Below are 13,768 nucleotides of genomic sequence, written 5' to 3' on the forward strand. Positions count from 1 at the left end.
CATATTTATATGTTTTTGGAATAAGAAAATGATGAAGAATAAGATAAACGTAAATTTGGATCGTTTTAAAAACAATTGTTTTTTTTTACAATTTTCAGATTTTTAATTACCAAAGTCATTGATCAATTTTTAAGCCACCAAGCTGAAATGCAATACCGAAGTCCGGCCTTTGTCGAAGATTGCTGGGCCAAAATTTCAATCAATTTGATTGAAAAATGAGGGCGTGACAGTGCCGCCTCAACTTTTACAAAAAGCCGGATATGACGTTATCAAAGATATTTATCGAAAAAAAGAAAAAAACGTCCAGGGATATCATACCCAGGAACTCTCACGTCAAATTTCATAAAGATCGGTGCAGTAGTTTGGTCTGAATCGCTCTACACACATACACACACAGACAGACACACATACACACACACATACACACACACACACACACACACACACACACACACACACACACACACACACACACACACACACACACACACACACATACACCACGACCCTCGTCTCGATTCCCCCCTCTACGTTAAAACATTTAGTCAAAACTTGACTAAATGTAATAAACAAGTCGCGTAAGGCGAAAATACAATATTTAGTCAAGTAGCTGTCGAACTCACAGAATGAAACTGAACGCAATGCCATTTTACTCGTACTCGTAGCATCGTCAGGCCACCGCTCATGGCAAAGGCAGTGAAATTGACAAGAAGAGCGGGGTAGTAGTTGCGCTAAGAAGGATAGCACGCTTTTCTGTACCTCTCTTTGTTTTAACTTTCTGAGCGTGTTTTTAATCCAAACATATCATATCTATATGTTTTTGGAATCAGGAACCGACAAGGAATAAGATGAAAGTGTTTTTAAATTGATTTCGACAATTTAATTTTGATAATAATTTTTATATATTTAATTTTCAGAGCTTGTTTTTAATCCGAATATAACATTTTTTTTTACAATTTTCCGATATTTAATGACCAAAGTCATTAATTAATTTTTAAGCCACCACGCTGAAATGCAATACCGAAGTCCGGGCTTCGTCGAAGATTACTTGACCAAAATTTGAACCAATTTGGTTGAAAAATGAGGGCGTGACAGTGCCGCCTCAACTTTCACGAAAAGCCGGATATGACGTCATCAAAGACATTTATCAAAAAAATGAAAATAATATATGGGGATTTCATACCCAGGAACTCTCATGTCAAATTTCATAAAGATCGGTCCAGTAGTTTAGTCTGAATCGCTCTACACACACACACAGACACACACACACACACACGCACATACACCACGACCCTCGTTTCGATTCCCCCTCGATGTTAAAATATTTAGTCAAAACTTGACTAAATATAAAAATGAAACAAGTCGAGTAAGGCGAAAATACAACATTTGGTCAAGTAGCTGTCGAACTCACAGAATGAAACTGAACGCAATGCAACGCAGCAAGACCGTATACTCGTAGCATCGTCAGTCCACCGCGCACGGCAAAGGCAGTGAAATTGACAAGAAGAGCGGGGTAGTACTTGCGCTGAGAAGGATAGCACGCTTTTCTGTACCTCTCTTCGTTTTAACTTTCTGAGCGTGTTTATAATCCAAACATATTATATCTATATGATTTTGGAATCAGGAACCGACAAGGAATAAGATGAAGGTGTTTTTAAATTGATTTGGACAATTTAATTTTGATAATAATTTTTATATTTTTAATTTTCAGAGCTTGTTTTTAATCCAAATATAACATATTTATATATTTTTGGAATCAAAAAATGATAAAGAATAAGATGAACGTAAATTTGGATCGTTTTATAAAAAAAATAATTTTTTTTACAATTTTCAGATTTTTAATGACCAAACTCACTTATTAGTTTTTAAGCCACCAAGCTGAAATGCAATACCAAACCCCGGCCTTCGTCGAAGATTACTTGACCAAAATTTCAACCAATTTGGTTGAAAAATGAGAGCGTGACAGTGCCGCCTCAACTTTCACGAAAAGCCGGATATGACGTCATCAAAGACATTTATCAAAAAAATGAAAAAAATATATGGGGATTTCATACCCAGGAACTCTCATGTCAAATTTCATAAAGATCGGTCCAGTAGTTTAGTCTGAATCGCTCTACACACACACACAGACAGACACACACACACACACACACACACACACATACACCACGACCCTCGTCTCGATTCCCCCCTCTACGTTAAAATATTTAGTCAAAACTTGACTAAATATAAAAAGGCATATCAAATCAGTGGAGGCGCATTCTGCGTTAGAGCTTCCTTGTTTTGTATACCGCTTGCTGACAAGACACGACCGGGAGGGGTTTCCAGAAGGAGAATGCAGGATATATTAAAGTCTGACAACATCAGGTCTTAAAAGGGAGTTAAATGGACGTAAATGCATGTATAGATGTTATTGACAGAAAATCTGGAAAGTTGTAGTCTTCAGGGGCGGACAAAGGGGGGGGGGGGGGTTCTTGGGTTTCCGGAACCCCCCCCCCCCCCCCCCCCAGCCAAAAATTAAAAATATTTATGGTGCATTTCTTTATTTTACATTGAGTTTCAATTTTGGGGGTATTAATCAGTGACAAAATCTGCTGCCTGAAACTGGTAATGATCATCCTCAGAATGCACCAGATTGCACCATTTTGCATCCTTTTTTTCAACATTTTCCGGGGGTGCATGCCCCCGGACCCCCCTAGCAAGCTAGGCGCTTCGCGCCTTCACACATATATCTTCACAATATACTTTTGCAAACCCCCCTCCCATACAATGAGCTGATCCGCCCCTGGTCTTACAAGTAACAGGTGATTGTTTAAAGGGGGTTCCACTGTACTTAGGGAACATAGCGGCGTAACATCTCTCTCTCTCTCCCTCTCTCCATCTTCTTGTTCTTCTTCTGTCTTTTTACATTTAGTCAAGTTTTTTCTTTTTTATTCTCGTGAATTGTTAATGTACTTCTTTCCTGTATTTCCTTTTTCCTGGCAATTTAGAGCCAGAGATCCAGTAAGGGTTTATTATGATTGAAATGGACGTTGACTAATTGAGTATGTTTTTGTTTGTTTGCTCTATACATTTTTTTGGTATGTATTCTTCAATGTCAAAAGGGAATGCAACTGAATGAGAAAACGGTGTCTGGAAGTGATCATGCGGTGTTCTTAACATTTGCTGGCAAAGCGAAGGAGCAAGACATTGCATTTTGTAATGTAAGGGGAACAACTATGTCAACGAACAGCAAGGGTCTTAGACAGAGTCTGCTCCCGTGTTTTATACTTGCTGCGAGTTGAAATAATCTGAAACTTTTTAAGTTCATCCATCCGCCTTTTTTCGGTACGGGCAGACAGACAGACAGACAGACACACAGACAGACACACACACACACACACAAACGTACACAGACACACAGACACACAAATACACACGCACACATACACACACACACAGTGACACACACAACCCAGATCATAAAATATCCCTCAACAGCACACAAAAAAGCAACAACAATTTAAATGTAAAAGTGACATTTTATTTGACTTTGTGAAATCAGGCAAAATGATTAATAATCTGTTTTCATTGTACCTGTATAGGTTTTGCGATTTTTGTTCCCTGCACAACATGTACAATGTTTCACTGTAAGAAACATAGCAACAGATCTCATACAACCATGTCACTTCGCTCATTCAAATAAATTGCATTTCTTGGTATCAGTACCATATTACAACTTTTCATAGTTGTTATCTCATTTGCACAAAACCTCATTTTATGATATGATGACCATCAATGATTCTACTTTTCACAACCAAAATTAAGTGCCAACAAACAGAAATAATTTCACTCAAGAAACACAGGTCCACAGTCTGATGTTTGGCATTTATTCTGTTACAGCACATTAATTATTTTACTCAACACACTTATTGCTAAAATAAGGCATCATAACAAGTACTTATCACACATTTTTTCAGCCACTTCTGCTGATACAGTCACTCCTGCCATGGCGACCACCTATTGATAACGACCACCTGCCCATAATGACCACCCCAGAGGATCGGCTACGATTTTTTGGCTATAAAATTCACCTTTCCATAGTGACCACCTGTCTTTAATGACCACTTTTTGTTGGTCCCTTGGGTGGTCATTGCAGGCTGATTTGACTGCATTTCCCTTGAAACGTTGAAATGTATCTGCCTCCTTGTGTGAACGATCATGTTCACCAACAAAGATCTCCCAGACAGTTACACGGGATCAGAGCATCCTTCCACCTGGACATGCAGACACCGCCAAAAACGCTGAAAAAAAAGGACAGATACCAAAACACCACACCCTCGTTGCCTTTTCTGCAAGTTTGGGAATATTTTGCTGAACAAATATCGCAAACTTAAGTGTCACTCACAACAACAACAAAATACAGCACACACAAAATAAAAAAAATGTAAATCCCACTCTCCATAGTAAGCGGCTAGGCAGTTGATATTTTTTACATTTTCACTTATTCATCAACAAAAAAGCCAGGACGGATCTGGCGTGGTTAACACTATGGTTTTGACAGGGAGGAAGGTGAATGCATTGCACTACATGCATGAGTATTGTTTGAAAAAGCTGAGTCACAATGAAATACACCTACATGCAACTCTAACACTGAGCAACAGTTCTCTGTATATTTCTCTCATATGAGTATTCATAGCTAGAACATCCCATGATTCAAAGTTTGTGCATCCACCTAACAACATGATGTTCAAACAACAAAAATTAGCAACATGTAATATTTTGATCTTGGGTTAACACTGGCCATAAAAGCAGGAGCATACAATGCGCGCACACACACACACACACACACACACACACACAATTATGTGTGTGCATTTACAAACACTTACCCACACACTACAGTAATCTATTTGCAAGTACCGTATTTGACGGACTACAAGCCGCGACTTTTAAAAAAAAAAAAATCGCATTGCGGCTTATAAAAAGATGCGGCGAAAACGTTACCTAAACTTGAATAGCATTCACCTAATGGAAGTTGCTGCGGATTTTCATTTCGCTCGATTAGCGATTACCGGTACTATACTAGCTCTCTACTCAAGACTCGGCGCTTTTGTCTTTCTTTCGCGAATCTTCGTTTGTCAACAAGTCGTCGTCGTGACAAGATAGCGTACAGAGAAACACCGGATGTATCAGGATCTCGCATGCGAGATTTCGTTTTTTGGTGTCACGCGATAGTTGGAGGAGCGAGAGCCGCCATGTTGTGTTTTCATCTGCTCGAAATGTGCCCAAAAGTCGTAAATCATCCCAAAAAAGCTTATTCCGGGCGAGACTACGTCATGTGTGTGTTGGTTACAAATTGTGTGTGTGATATTTTTCTTCAAACTTTTTCACTTTTCTTCTTTGTTTCACTTGTTTATTCTCGGAGCCGATTTTGCCAAATACCGTACTTTCGTTTGCCTGGTTGTTTTGATTGATTGACACGATCTGATTATATTTTTTTCGACGGCGGCTAATATAGTGACGCGGCCTATACGTGGCTCGTCCCAATTTTTTTTTTAAAGTCGGGGGTGCGGCTTATAAAACGGTGCGGCTTGTCATCCGTCAAATACGGTAGTACTAGTAGTATGATGTATGAACAATCGTGTGAATTCCAATCACAATCATCAGTAACATTGTGTACAGAAAGAAACAAGAACAGAGGTATGCATATTGATGATGTCAGTAAGCACAACATTAGGACCTGCATGTACAATTAGTCTTAAAACTTACTAACCTTGTTAATGTTGTAAACAACCACACATATATATACATGTCATTTTACACACTTCTATACATCTTTGAATATTGTATACACATTATTATTCACCACATTCAATTTTGTTTACTCTGATGATAGTGTAAAAGAAAACCAAATAGGAACATTGTACATCACAATTCAGATCACTGGAGGGTGCCATACATTTGAATAGGAAACTTTGATATGTGTGTAAAAATGAGGAAGAAAATCATTCTGATATACTTAAAAAGGAATGCCACACAAAACCCCTGATCAAAAGGTATTAAACACAAACAAGTTTTTAAACAAAATAACAACTTGTAAATGTAAAGACTGACTGCTTAAGACAAAAGATGCGGTGCACCAGACGCCCGTTTCATTGGGGGCAAGAATTGCTTGTGGCTAGCCCCTCCCTTAGCAAGACAGAAAGGGAGTACATGTACATGAAACAATTTAGTCACTAGCTAGACAAGAACTAAACACGATTGGTTTATACTAAATGAGTCCTCTGCACTAGTCTGTAAACAGCCATAAACAGCTAATTAGATTGACAGCTGTGCAGACGTCATTTTTCTCGCATAGCGAGCACATCTAAGGCATGCTGGACAACTCTTGCCAAATCCTAGCATTCCTTTGTGATGAGAATATGGAACGCTACTTCCTCGCCCAACTCACTGTACTAGCTCCTCTGAGAAAAGGGGGACTGACTGCCCGTTATCACCATTAGAAGTTATACATCATAATAAATTCAAAAACTGAAATAGCGTTTTTCATATCTCATTGCACGTAGCTAACTAAGGAAAACTCGGCCAATTAAGTTCTTTAAGTCACAAGCTAACAAAAAGGAATTCTTGTACAGTGGTCGCCGCTTAATAAAGCCACTTCTGGACCGACGAAAAATGGCTTTAATAAGCGGCGGATTTATTAACCGGCGGTCCAGGAATACGTGATTTTCGAAAGAAAAAAAAATCTTCTCTTTTGTTTACGTCACTCAGTCACTTTCTTTCGTCATTTACACTTGTTTGAATCTAAACAAAACTTCACGAAGGATGTGGAACTTTTGTTTTAATTATGTACATGTACGTGTACTTTGATCACTTCGGTACATCAATAATTTCACTGTCACCGTCACGAATCATTACTCGGCAGAGAACGATTTTATGAGTGTTTGTTTGTTGGTCGTCTTCCTCATCAGAACAAGATAATGTGAGTTTTAGTCACAAACTACGTGATTTCTCTGAGAAAACTGGCTTTAATAAGCGGCGAGTTGGGTTTATTAACCGGCGTTTTCTAATACATAAGATATAGTGATAAATCCGGACCGTCTGAAATCGGCTTTTATAAGCGGCTGGCTCTATTAACCGCGGTTTTATTAAGCGGCGTCCACTGTATTACTGTCAACGTCTTTGTGAAATATATGTATGTAGTTTTTACTTTAACATTTACTGACCACTGCAAAGTTCCTGAGTACATGTACATGTACTACACAATCATTCTTCCATTTTTCATCCTGATCATTTTTTTCAAGGCCATTAAAACTAACGTTCCTTATTGTGATTCATAAATCAAATAATCAAAAAAAATAAGCATGCACACAGGCAATCAGAGATGTGAAAGATCCTTTAATATATATATTAAATTGACAACCACGAAAAAGAAAGAGATCAGAGTATAAAAAGTAATCACAGATACAAAGTCTGGACAATAAAACCCTTTTCCATTTTGCATGTACATGTATACACAAGTAATCACATAACACAGAAATGCAGATCAGAAAACTTAAACCTGATTATTGTAAAGTCGAGAACAAAAAATATGTCAAATTGAAAATGGGAATTTCCACATCAAATATAAAAGACAAAAGTTGATATGTGAGTTGATACGAACGACCGAAAAATAACTCTCGAACAAGCAGCATATGGCTGCATTGTACACAACGTTGCTTCAACAACTTGTTTGCACAATATAATTATGTTGTCACAAATTGTTGACAGGCAAACACAATTAACAGAGATTCTCATAAAGCTTCTCAGCATTTCACTCAGCATAATTGAAACTGAGCATAAATTCCATTATTGTTCTACTATTTTACCCTTCTGTACATCAGATAAAGCGCCTCACCTTAAACAAAGTTTGAAAGAAAACAGATTTTGAGACCTCGATCGTTTCCAAAAGAATTTCTCGTCATAAAGCCTGTAAACTTACCTCCAGTTAAAGATACTTTCTTTTGTGAGACTTCTTTTTCTTATTTTTGTGGAGGTGTTAAAACAGAAGTTTTGATAATTATGTATTACAAAGGCAGTTATTTTTCATTAGGATTCAACAATCAGACAAGCTTGCAATCAATGTAACATGGTGATATGTATTTAATGCATTGCGCTGTGCTGTTGTTCTTGCTGAACATTTGGTGTTCAGGCTGAGCATTTGGTGTGCCTCCAATTTGTTGTTGTAACACAACAATGCTACCAGGACTGGTTTTCTTCGGCAAATTTGCAAAACCGACCAAAAAATTTCCGCAATTTTCTGAAGTTATAGGCATTACTTGTATGGTGTCCTGACCCCCAATAAAGAAAGTTCTGCAGTTCTGCTGAAATGGCGACAAAGTTTTCGTTGATTAGAAAGAAGTTTTTGTGCTTTTACCACTGCCGACACCAAACAACATCTCTGCAATACTACGCAACAATGCAGGAAAACTTTGTCCCTGGATTCGTGCCTAGATCTCCTCCTGTTACCACAGTTTAAACAAACTCTGTCTGAGAAAAGTACAAGCCTTGAATGTATTAAAGCACAGTGAAGTTTTGCACATCACAGCAATGTTACACAGCGGTAGAGCACAGCACTGATGCCAATAATCAACGTGTCTGTGCACTCTTCTGAACACCATGCAGACACAAATGAGTACACAAGTAAGTACAGCATAGTTCAAGCACCAATGACATAATGGACAACCGTCTTCTTTAGCTTAAAGGGTTATAACTTCAACCCCTTCCACCTGTCATAAGCAACCCCACAATGGTTGATGCTACACAAATTCCATACACAAGAGGCAATGCCTGCTTTAGCTATCACTAGTTTGCCACCATTTTGTGACATCATTAGCAGCCACCACGCTTACGCGTGTTTCTTGCACAATCAAGGCATTCTTGCTGGTATCACACACATTTCTTCAAAGACTGCCTTGTCAGGGGTTTTCTTATGTCTCATCTGCCTCTTACAAAAAAAAGTGTTGCAAACTTTGATGTAGACTATCAGTTAACTGAATGTAACCTGGGCTATTTTCCGATTAAATTTGCTACTAAATGACAACGGAACTGGAGGGTGGGTAGGGATAAACATTGGTGGGAGGATACACTCCCAGTCCCACAGGTGTCAGCAGCTACTGGGCGCACCCGCCCCAGAAGTGGACGGCATGATGTCGGCAGTGCTAGTTGACGGAGTGACTGGCTCCCAGCTGATGATGCCCCGTGCAGGTCTCGGTGAACTGCGGCTGCTGGTTGCATAGGCACTGACATCTGATGACAAAAATGTTGAATATTATAACAATTGATTTCACAATTAAAATATATTTATCCTGTGACTTTCTCTCTCGCCTCAAGCAAACGTTGCAGAGAGATTCATGATTATCAGCGCCAATCACGACATCTCTGAGAAAAAAAAGACAGTTCTTTCCCTCTCCAGTTTCTACTGGAGATCATTCACACAGGGTGAATGAGGAAGCTCGATCGCTCTATGCGCATGAGAGGAAGTTCCACAGTATAAGCTTGCAGTCTATTCACTGGAACTCTGCGTAATTGCACCCACACAAACACAAAATGGAAAAGAAAAATGTCAGACAGGTTGTAAGTCTCCACACACACACACACACACACACACACACACACACACACACACACACACACACACACACACACACACACACACACACACACATTTAAAAAATAAAAGGATAGCCCACAAGCTTCACTCCCTTTTCCATCCCTCACCTGACATTCCCAGTTCAACACAACTATCAAGCAATGTGGATTCTAATACTCAAAACCACTAGACCAATAAAGACTGGACTTACTTGCACTGACAATCCCAGTGGAGACGGTAGGAATGGCGTTGAGTTCTCGTCCACGTTCACGTCTTCTCTGCCTGCGAACGGCTCGCACGATGAGCGTCAGAGTGATGATGAGAACGCAGGCCAACACAGCGATGGTCACTGCCGCAATGGTGTCTGTCAAGGTCGGGCTTTTGTCTTGATCCAGGTGATGCTGGTCGGCCCCTTGAACTGAAAGAAAGAAGGAGACACTAATTCGTACAATGAAGGGCCAGCATCTATACAGATCTATAGGTTCTTATGTTATTGTTTAAATATATCTATATATGCATTCAATGTTAAACTTAGTGTGTTTTATTCATTTTTCATTTGTAAAGCACGGAGAGCACGATTCTTCGTGGTTCGCACTATATAAGCTCTCATTATTATTATCTGGCAAAACAATTTCTGAAAACAGTACAGACAATACCCATGATAAAGGAAATTTAGTGCGCCCTGGGACAGTACTCTTCTCTTCACTGCAATACCCACCAGCAGTTGTGCTGACAGGAGCGGCAGTGGTAGACGTGGTGGTGGAATTGACAGGCGACAAGTTGCCTTGAGTCATTGTTCCAGACTTGTTTTCTGTGAGGATCCCTGCTTTGTAGTTCTGTAGTTATTGTGAGAAATTTGTGTATCTTATCTCGTGCTCCACAGGCATTCCCTCGCTTCTTTCTCACATTCACTGGGTAGCCGGTTGTCCTCATGTTATTGTTAACGCCGTGTACTTGGGTTTCTCACTTTATGTCAAGCCATCCTGCAAAAGAGATTATCAAGATATTACCATGATATACAGTGGTACTTGCGATGAAAGGACACCCTTCGGACCAACTGAAAGTGTCCCCACATTGCAGGTGGCCTCTCATGACAGGTACATTTCTAGTAGAAATAATAGACAATTGGACAACAGAAGGTGTCCTCTCATTGGAGGGGCCTCATAAACCAGGTACCACTGTAGCTCTGAACATGCATGGACTTTTCTTTGTAAGGAAGTATGCTACCTCGACACTGCCTTAGAGATATATATCTATCCCTTCCCGCGTAAACTACAGTATCATGTGCATCACCATAGATCTGCTGTATGTCTGGGCCTGCTCCTGGAATAAGAGCAGCTTTACACTTGGACACATGTGACAGGGTGACCAAGTTGTCCCCCTTTGTCACAACAGCTGCTCTGCAGAGTTGTCTTCAGCTAACTCCCCAGTGCTGCCGTTGAGACACCTGGGAGTTGTAGAGAGCTGTTTGCGATAGAGACTGACTGCTGATGTCTCCTGGTAGTAGTAAATATATATATTACATGCTCTTGCAAACCTTTGCGTTCAGCGACAAAGACTTTTAGAGGGGCTAATTTGCCTCCAAAGGTTAATGAAGTGTTTCATCCACATACCAAATATTTAAATTTTAAAAAAACCACCAGTAACCAGGTTAGGTACGTTTATATCTATAATCAATATTACGGCACGTTACTGCCTTCTTCGGGATGGTAAGCTTATGGAAATATAAGCATACCAAATATATAATATATATACTGTTCAAAAAAAGAAACGCATAGTTGCTACTTGCCAAATTTGTTTTATTTTTCGAAAAAATTAACAGAAAATCCAATATTTAGATTATTTGTTTGAAATTTGGTATGGACACAGTTGAATGCACACACAGTTCATTTGCATCTTCAAATCAATCAGTCAATCAATACGATTGGGTGCCGAGGCTGTCAAGTCAGTAGGGGGTGTGACTGCCTTGAGCAGCAACAACTGCCCGGCACCTTCTGGGCATGGACTGGATCAGATGCCGGATATCTTGCTGTGGGATGGTGTCCCACTCCTCCTGAAGTGCCTGCAATAGATCGCGGTGATTTGCCGGCGCTTCTTCTCGCCTGCGCACACGTCTGTCCAATTCATCCCAGAGGTGTTCTATCGGGTTCATGTCTGGCGACATGGATGGCCAGGGATGCACCTGGACATGGTGGTCGGTGAGGAACTGGGTGGTGAGTCGTGCTGTGTGCGGGCGAGCGTTGTCCTGCTGGAATATGGCATCCTGGTCAGCCAGAAGAGGAAGGGCGTGTGGGCGCAGAATTTCCTCCACGTATCGCTGGGCAGTTATGCGCCCTTGGACGTGCACCAGGGTGCTCCTTCCAGCGGTATTGATCGCCCCCCACACCATGACGCCTCCACCACCATGAACGGGTGCCTCATCCACACAGTTGGGCGCGTAACGTTCGTTTACTCTCCGGTAGACCCTCCTCCGACCATCATGTCGCTGGAGCAGGAAGTAGGACTCGTCGCTGAACCACACGTGTCTCCAGTGATTCCGGACGGTCCAGCGAAGGTGCTGGTTGCCCCACTGCACTCGGTTCTGGCGATGGCGGCGGGTGAGGACAGCTCCTCTGTGAGGTCTGCGAGCTCTCAAACCAGCTTCATGCAGGCGGTTCCGCACGGTCTGGTCCGATAATCGGTGTGGCCCGGGGAGAGCCTGGACAGAAGATGAGGCCGACAGGAAACGATTCTGGAGGTGGCGGAGCCGTATGAAGCGGTCGTGAGCAGCAGTTGTCGCCCTTGGTCTTCCCGCTCGTGGCAAGTCAGCAACGGAGCCAGTGGCTTGAAACCTGACCCACAGTCTACTGATGGTGCTCTGGGACACGTGGAAGTGCCTGGCGATTGCACTTTGACTTTGGCCTGCTTGTAAACGACCCAATGCAATTTGGCGGTCTTCTCTGCTCAATCGGGCCATCTTTCGTCGCTGAATTGTCGTCTGATTTCTTTGTGGCGAACAATCCGCTTTTATGGGTTTTGGAAGACATGGTGAGAGCTCAATATTCCCCGAGTTTCACGAGATTACACTGAAGCATGACGAGTGGTCATGCCAAATGAGCAATTTTGACATTGTAGCCACTGATAACGCATGCGTCACGTGCAGAGCTCACTTGTGGCAATGGACGAAAGGTCGACGACCAGATAAACATTTTCTGCAGTTTGGTGGATATCCTTGTAGCCATATAACTAAATTAACCAAATATTACAAGCTATGCGTTTCTTTTTTTGAACAGTATATAAACATACAAAATATCTATATATATATATACGACTAGTGTCTGTCTGTCTGTCTGTGCGCGATGCACGGCCAAAGTTCTCGATGGATCTGCTTCAAATTTGATGGGCTTATTCAGAGAGACCCCGGACACAACCTCATCGATCAGATATTTCAACACGTGCTCTCAGTGCGCAGCGCTGAACCGATTTTGGTTTTTATGTTCATTTCACCATTCCCAGTAACTCTTCCTTATCTTCTCCAGTGTTTTCAGCCGCGATTATCTCCCTTCCTCCGTGTGGCGTCAATCCATATTCCCGTTACTACGTTACTATTTTTAGAAGGTCACTGCACGTTACTATTTTTAAAAGGTCTCCAGTGTTTTGCGCGTTTATCTCCTTTCCTTCGTGCGCCGGCTGCAAAGCAGGGTCCCAGGCGCAGCCTGGTATTTGGCTCTACTTCTTCCCGGCGAAGCCGGTACCCGGCGAAGCGGGTAATCATCTAGTATAATATATTTATAACCATAACAAATATATAATATATATCAGCAGACTGGAAGCTAGCTTTCAATGCAGAGTGGGAATTCATTGACGAATTAATTTTGCAGATTGAGTCATCCTGTTGAGATAGGTGTTTAATAATTACGGAATTTATTCAGCAAATAATTCATGCCACTCTGAACAGAAAGCAATCAGGCAAAAAAAAGTGTTAAATGTCCGAGTACAGTGAATGGATGCTCTTCATATAATCTTGTCCCTTGTTAAACCATGGACAGATGGGTGGTGTTGAACATATGATGGCTTAATTACACTAGCAAGAAAAACGGTACACCTGTGATATTTTCTAATTATGATCAGTATTAATTACCATTGAACAGAGAGAGAGAAAACGCTAGATACGGT

At 41.0% G+C, this 13,768-nt stretch overlaps 1 protein-coding gene across 2 annotated transcripts in view; it reads right to left on the minus strand.

The window, feature by feature from the left end:
* Nucleotides 1-13,768, minus strand: part of LOC138967071 (uncharacterized) — a 438,331-nt gene that overhangs the window by 423,745 nt on the left and 818 nt on the right. The window contains exons 2-4 of one of the 2 annotated variants that reach the window (XR_011455839.1): nucleotides 10,332-10,596; nucleotides 9,825-10,031; nucleotides 3,788-9,270 (exon numbers count right to left, since the gene is read on the minus strand). Coding sequence is in view for 1 of the 2 variants with exons in the window: in XM_070339553.1 (XP_070195654.1) it covers nucleotides 9,128-9,270; nucleotides 9,825-10,031; nucleotides 10,332-10,407 (426 nt within the window). In the remaining variant the exon portion in view is untranslated. Of the gene's footprint in view, nucleotides 1-3,509; nucleotides 9,271-9,824; nucleotides 10,032-10,331; nucleotides 10,597-13,768 lie in introns of those variants that run through there. The other variant, XM_070339553.1, reaches the window with a different exon arrangement.

The sequence above is a fragment of the Littorina saxatilis genome, linkage group LG1 (genome assembly GCF_037325665.1).
Source record: "Littorina saxatilis isolate snail1 linkage group LG1, US_GU_Lsax_2.0, whole genome shotgun sequence".
Classification (NCBI taxonomy): Eukaryota; Metazoa; Mollusca; class Gastropoda; order Littorinimorpha; family Littorinidae; genus Littorina; species Littorina saxatilis.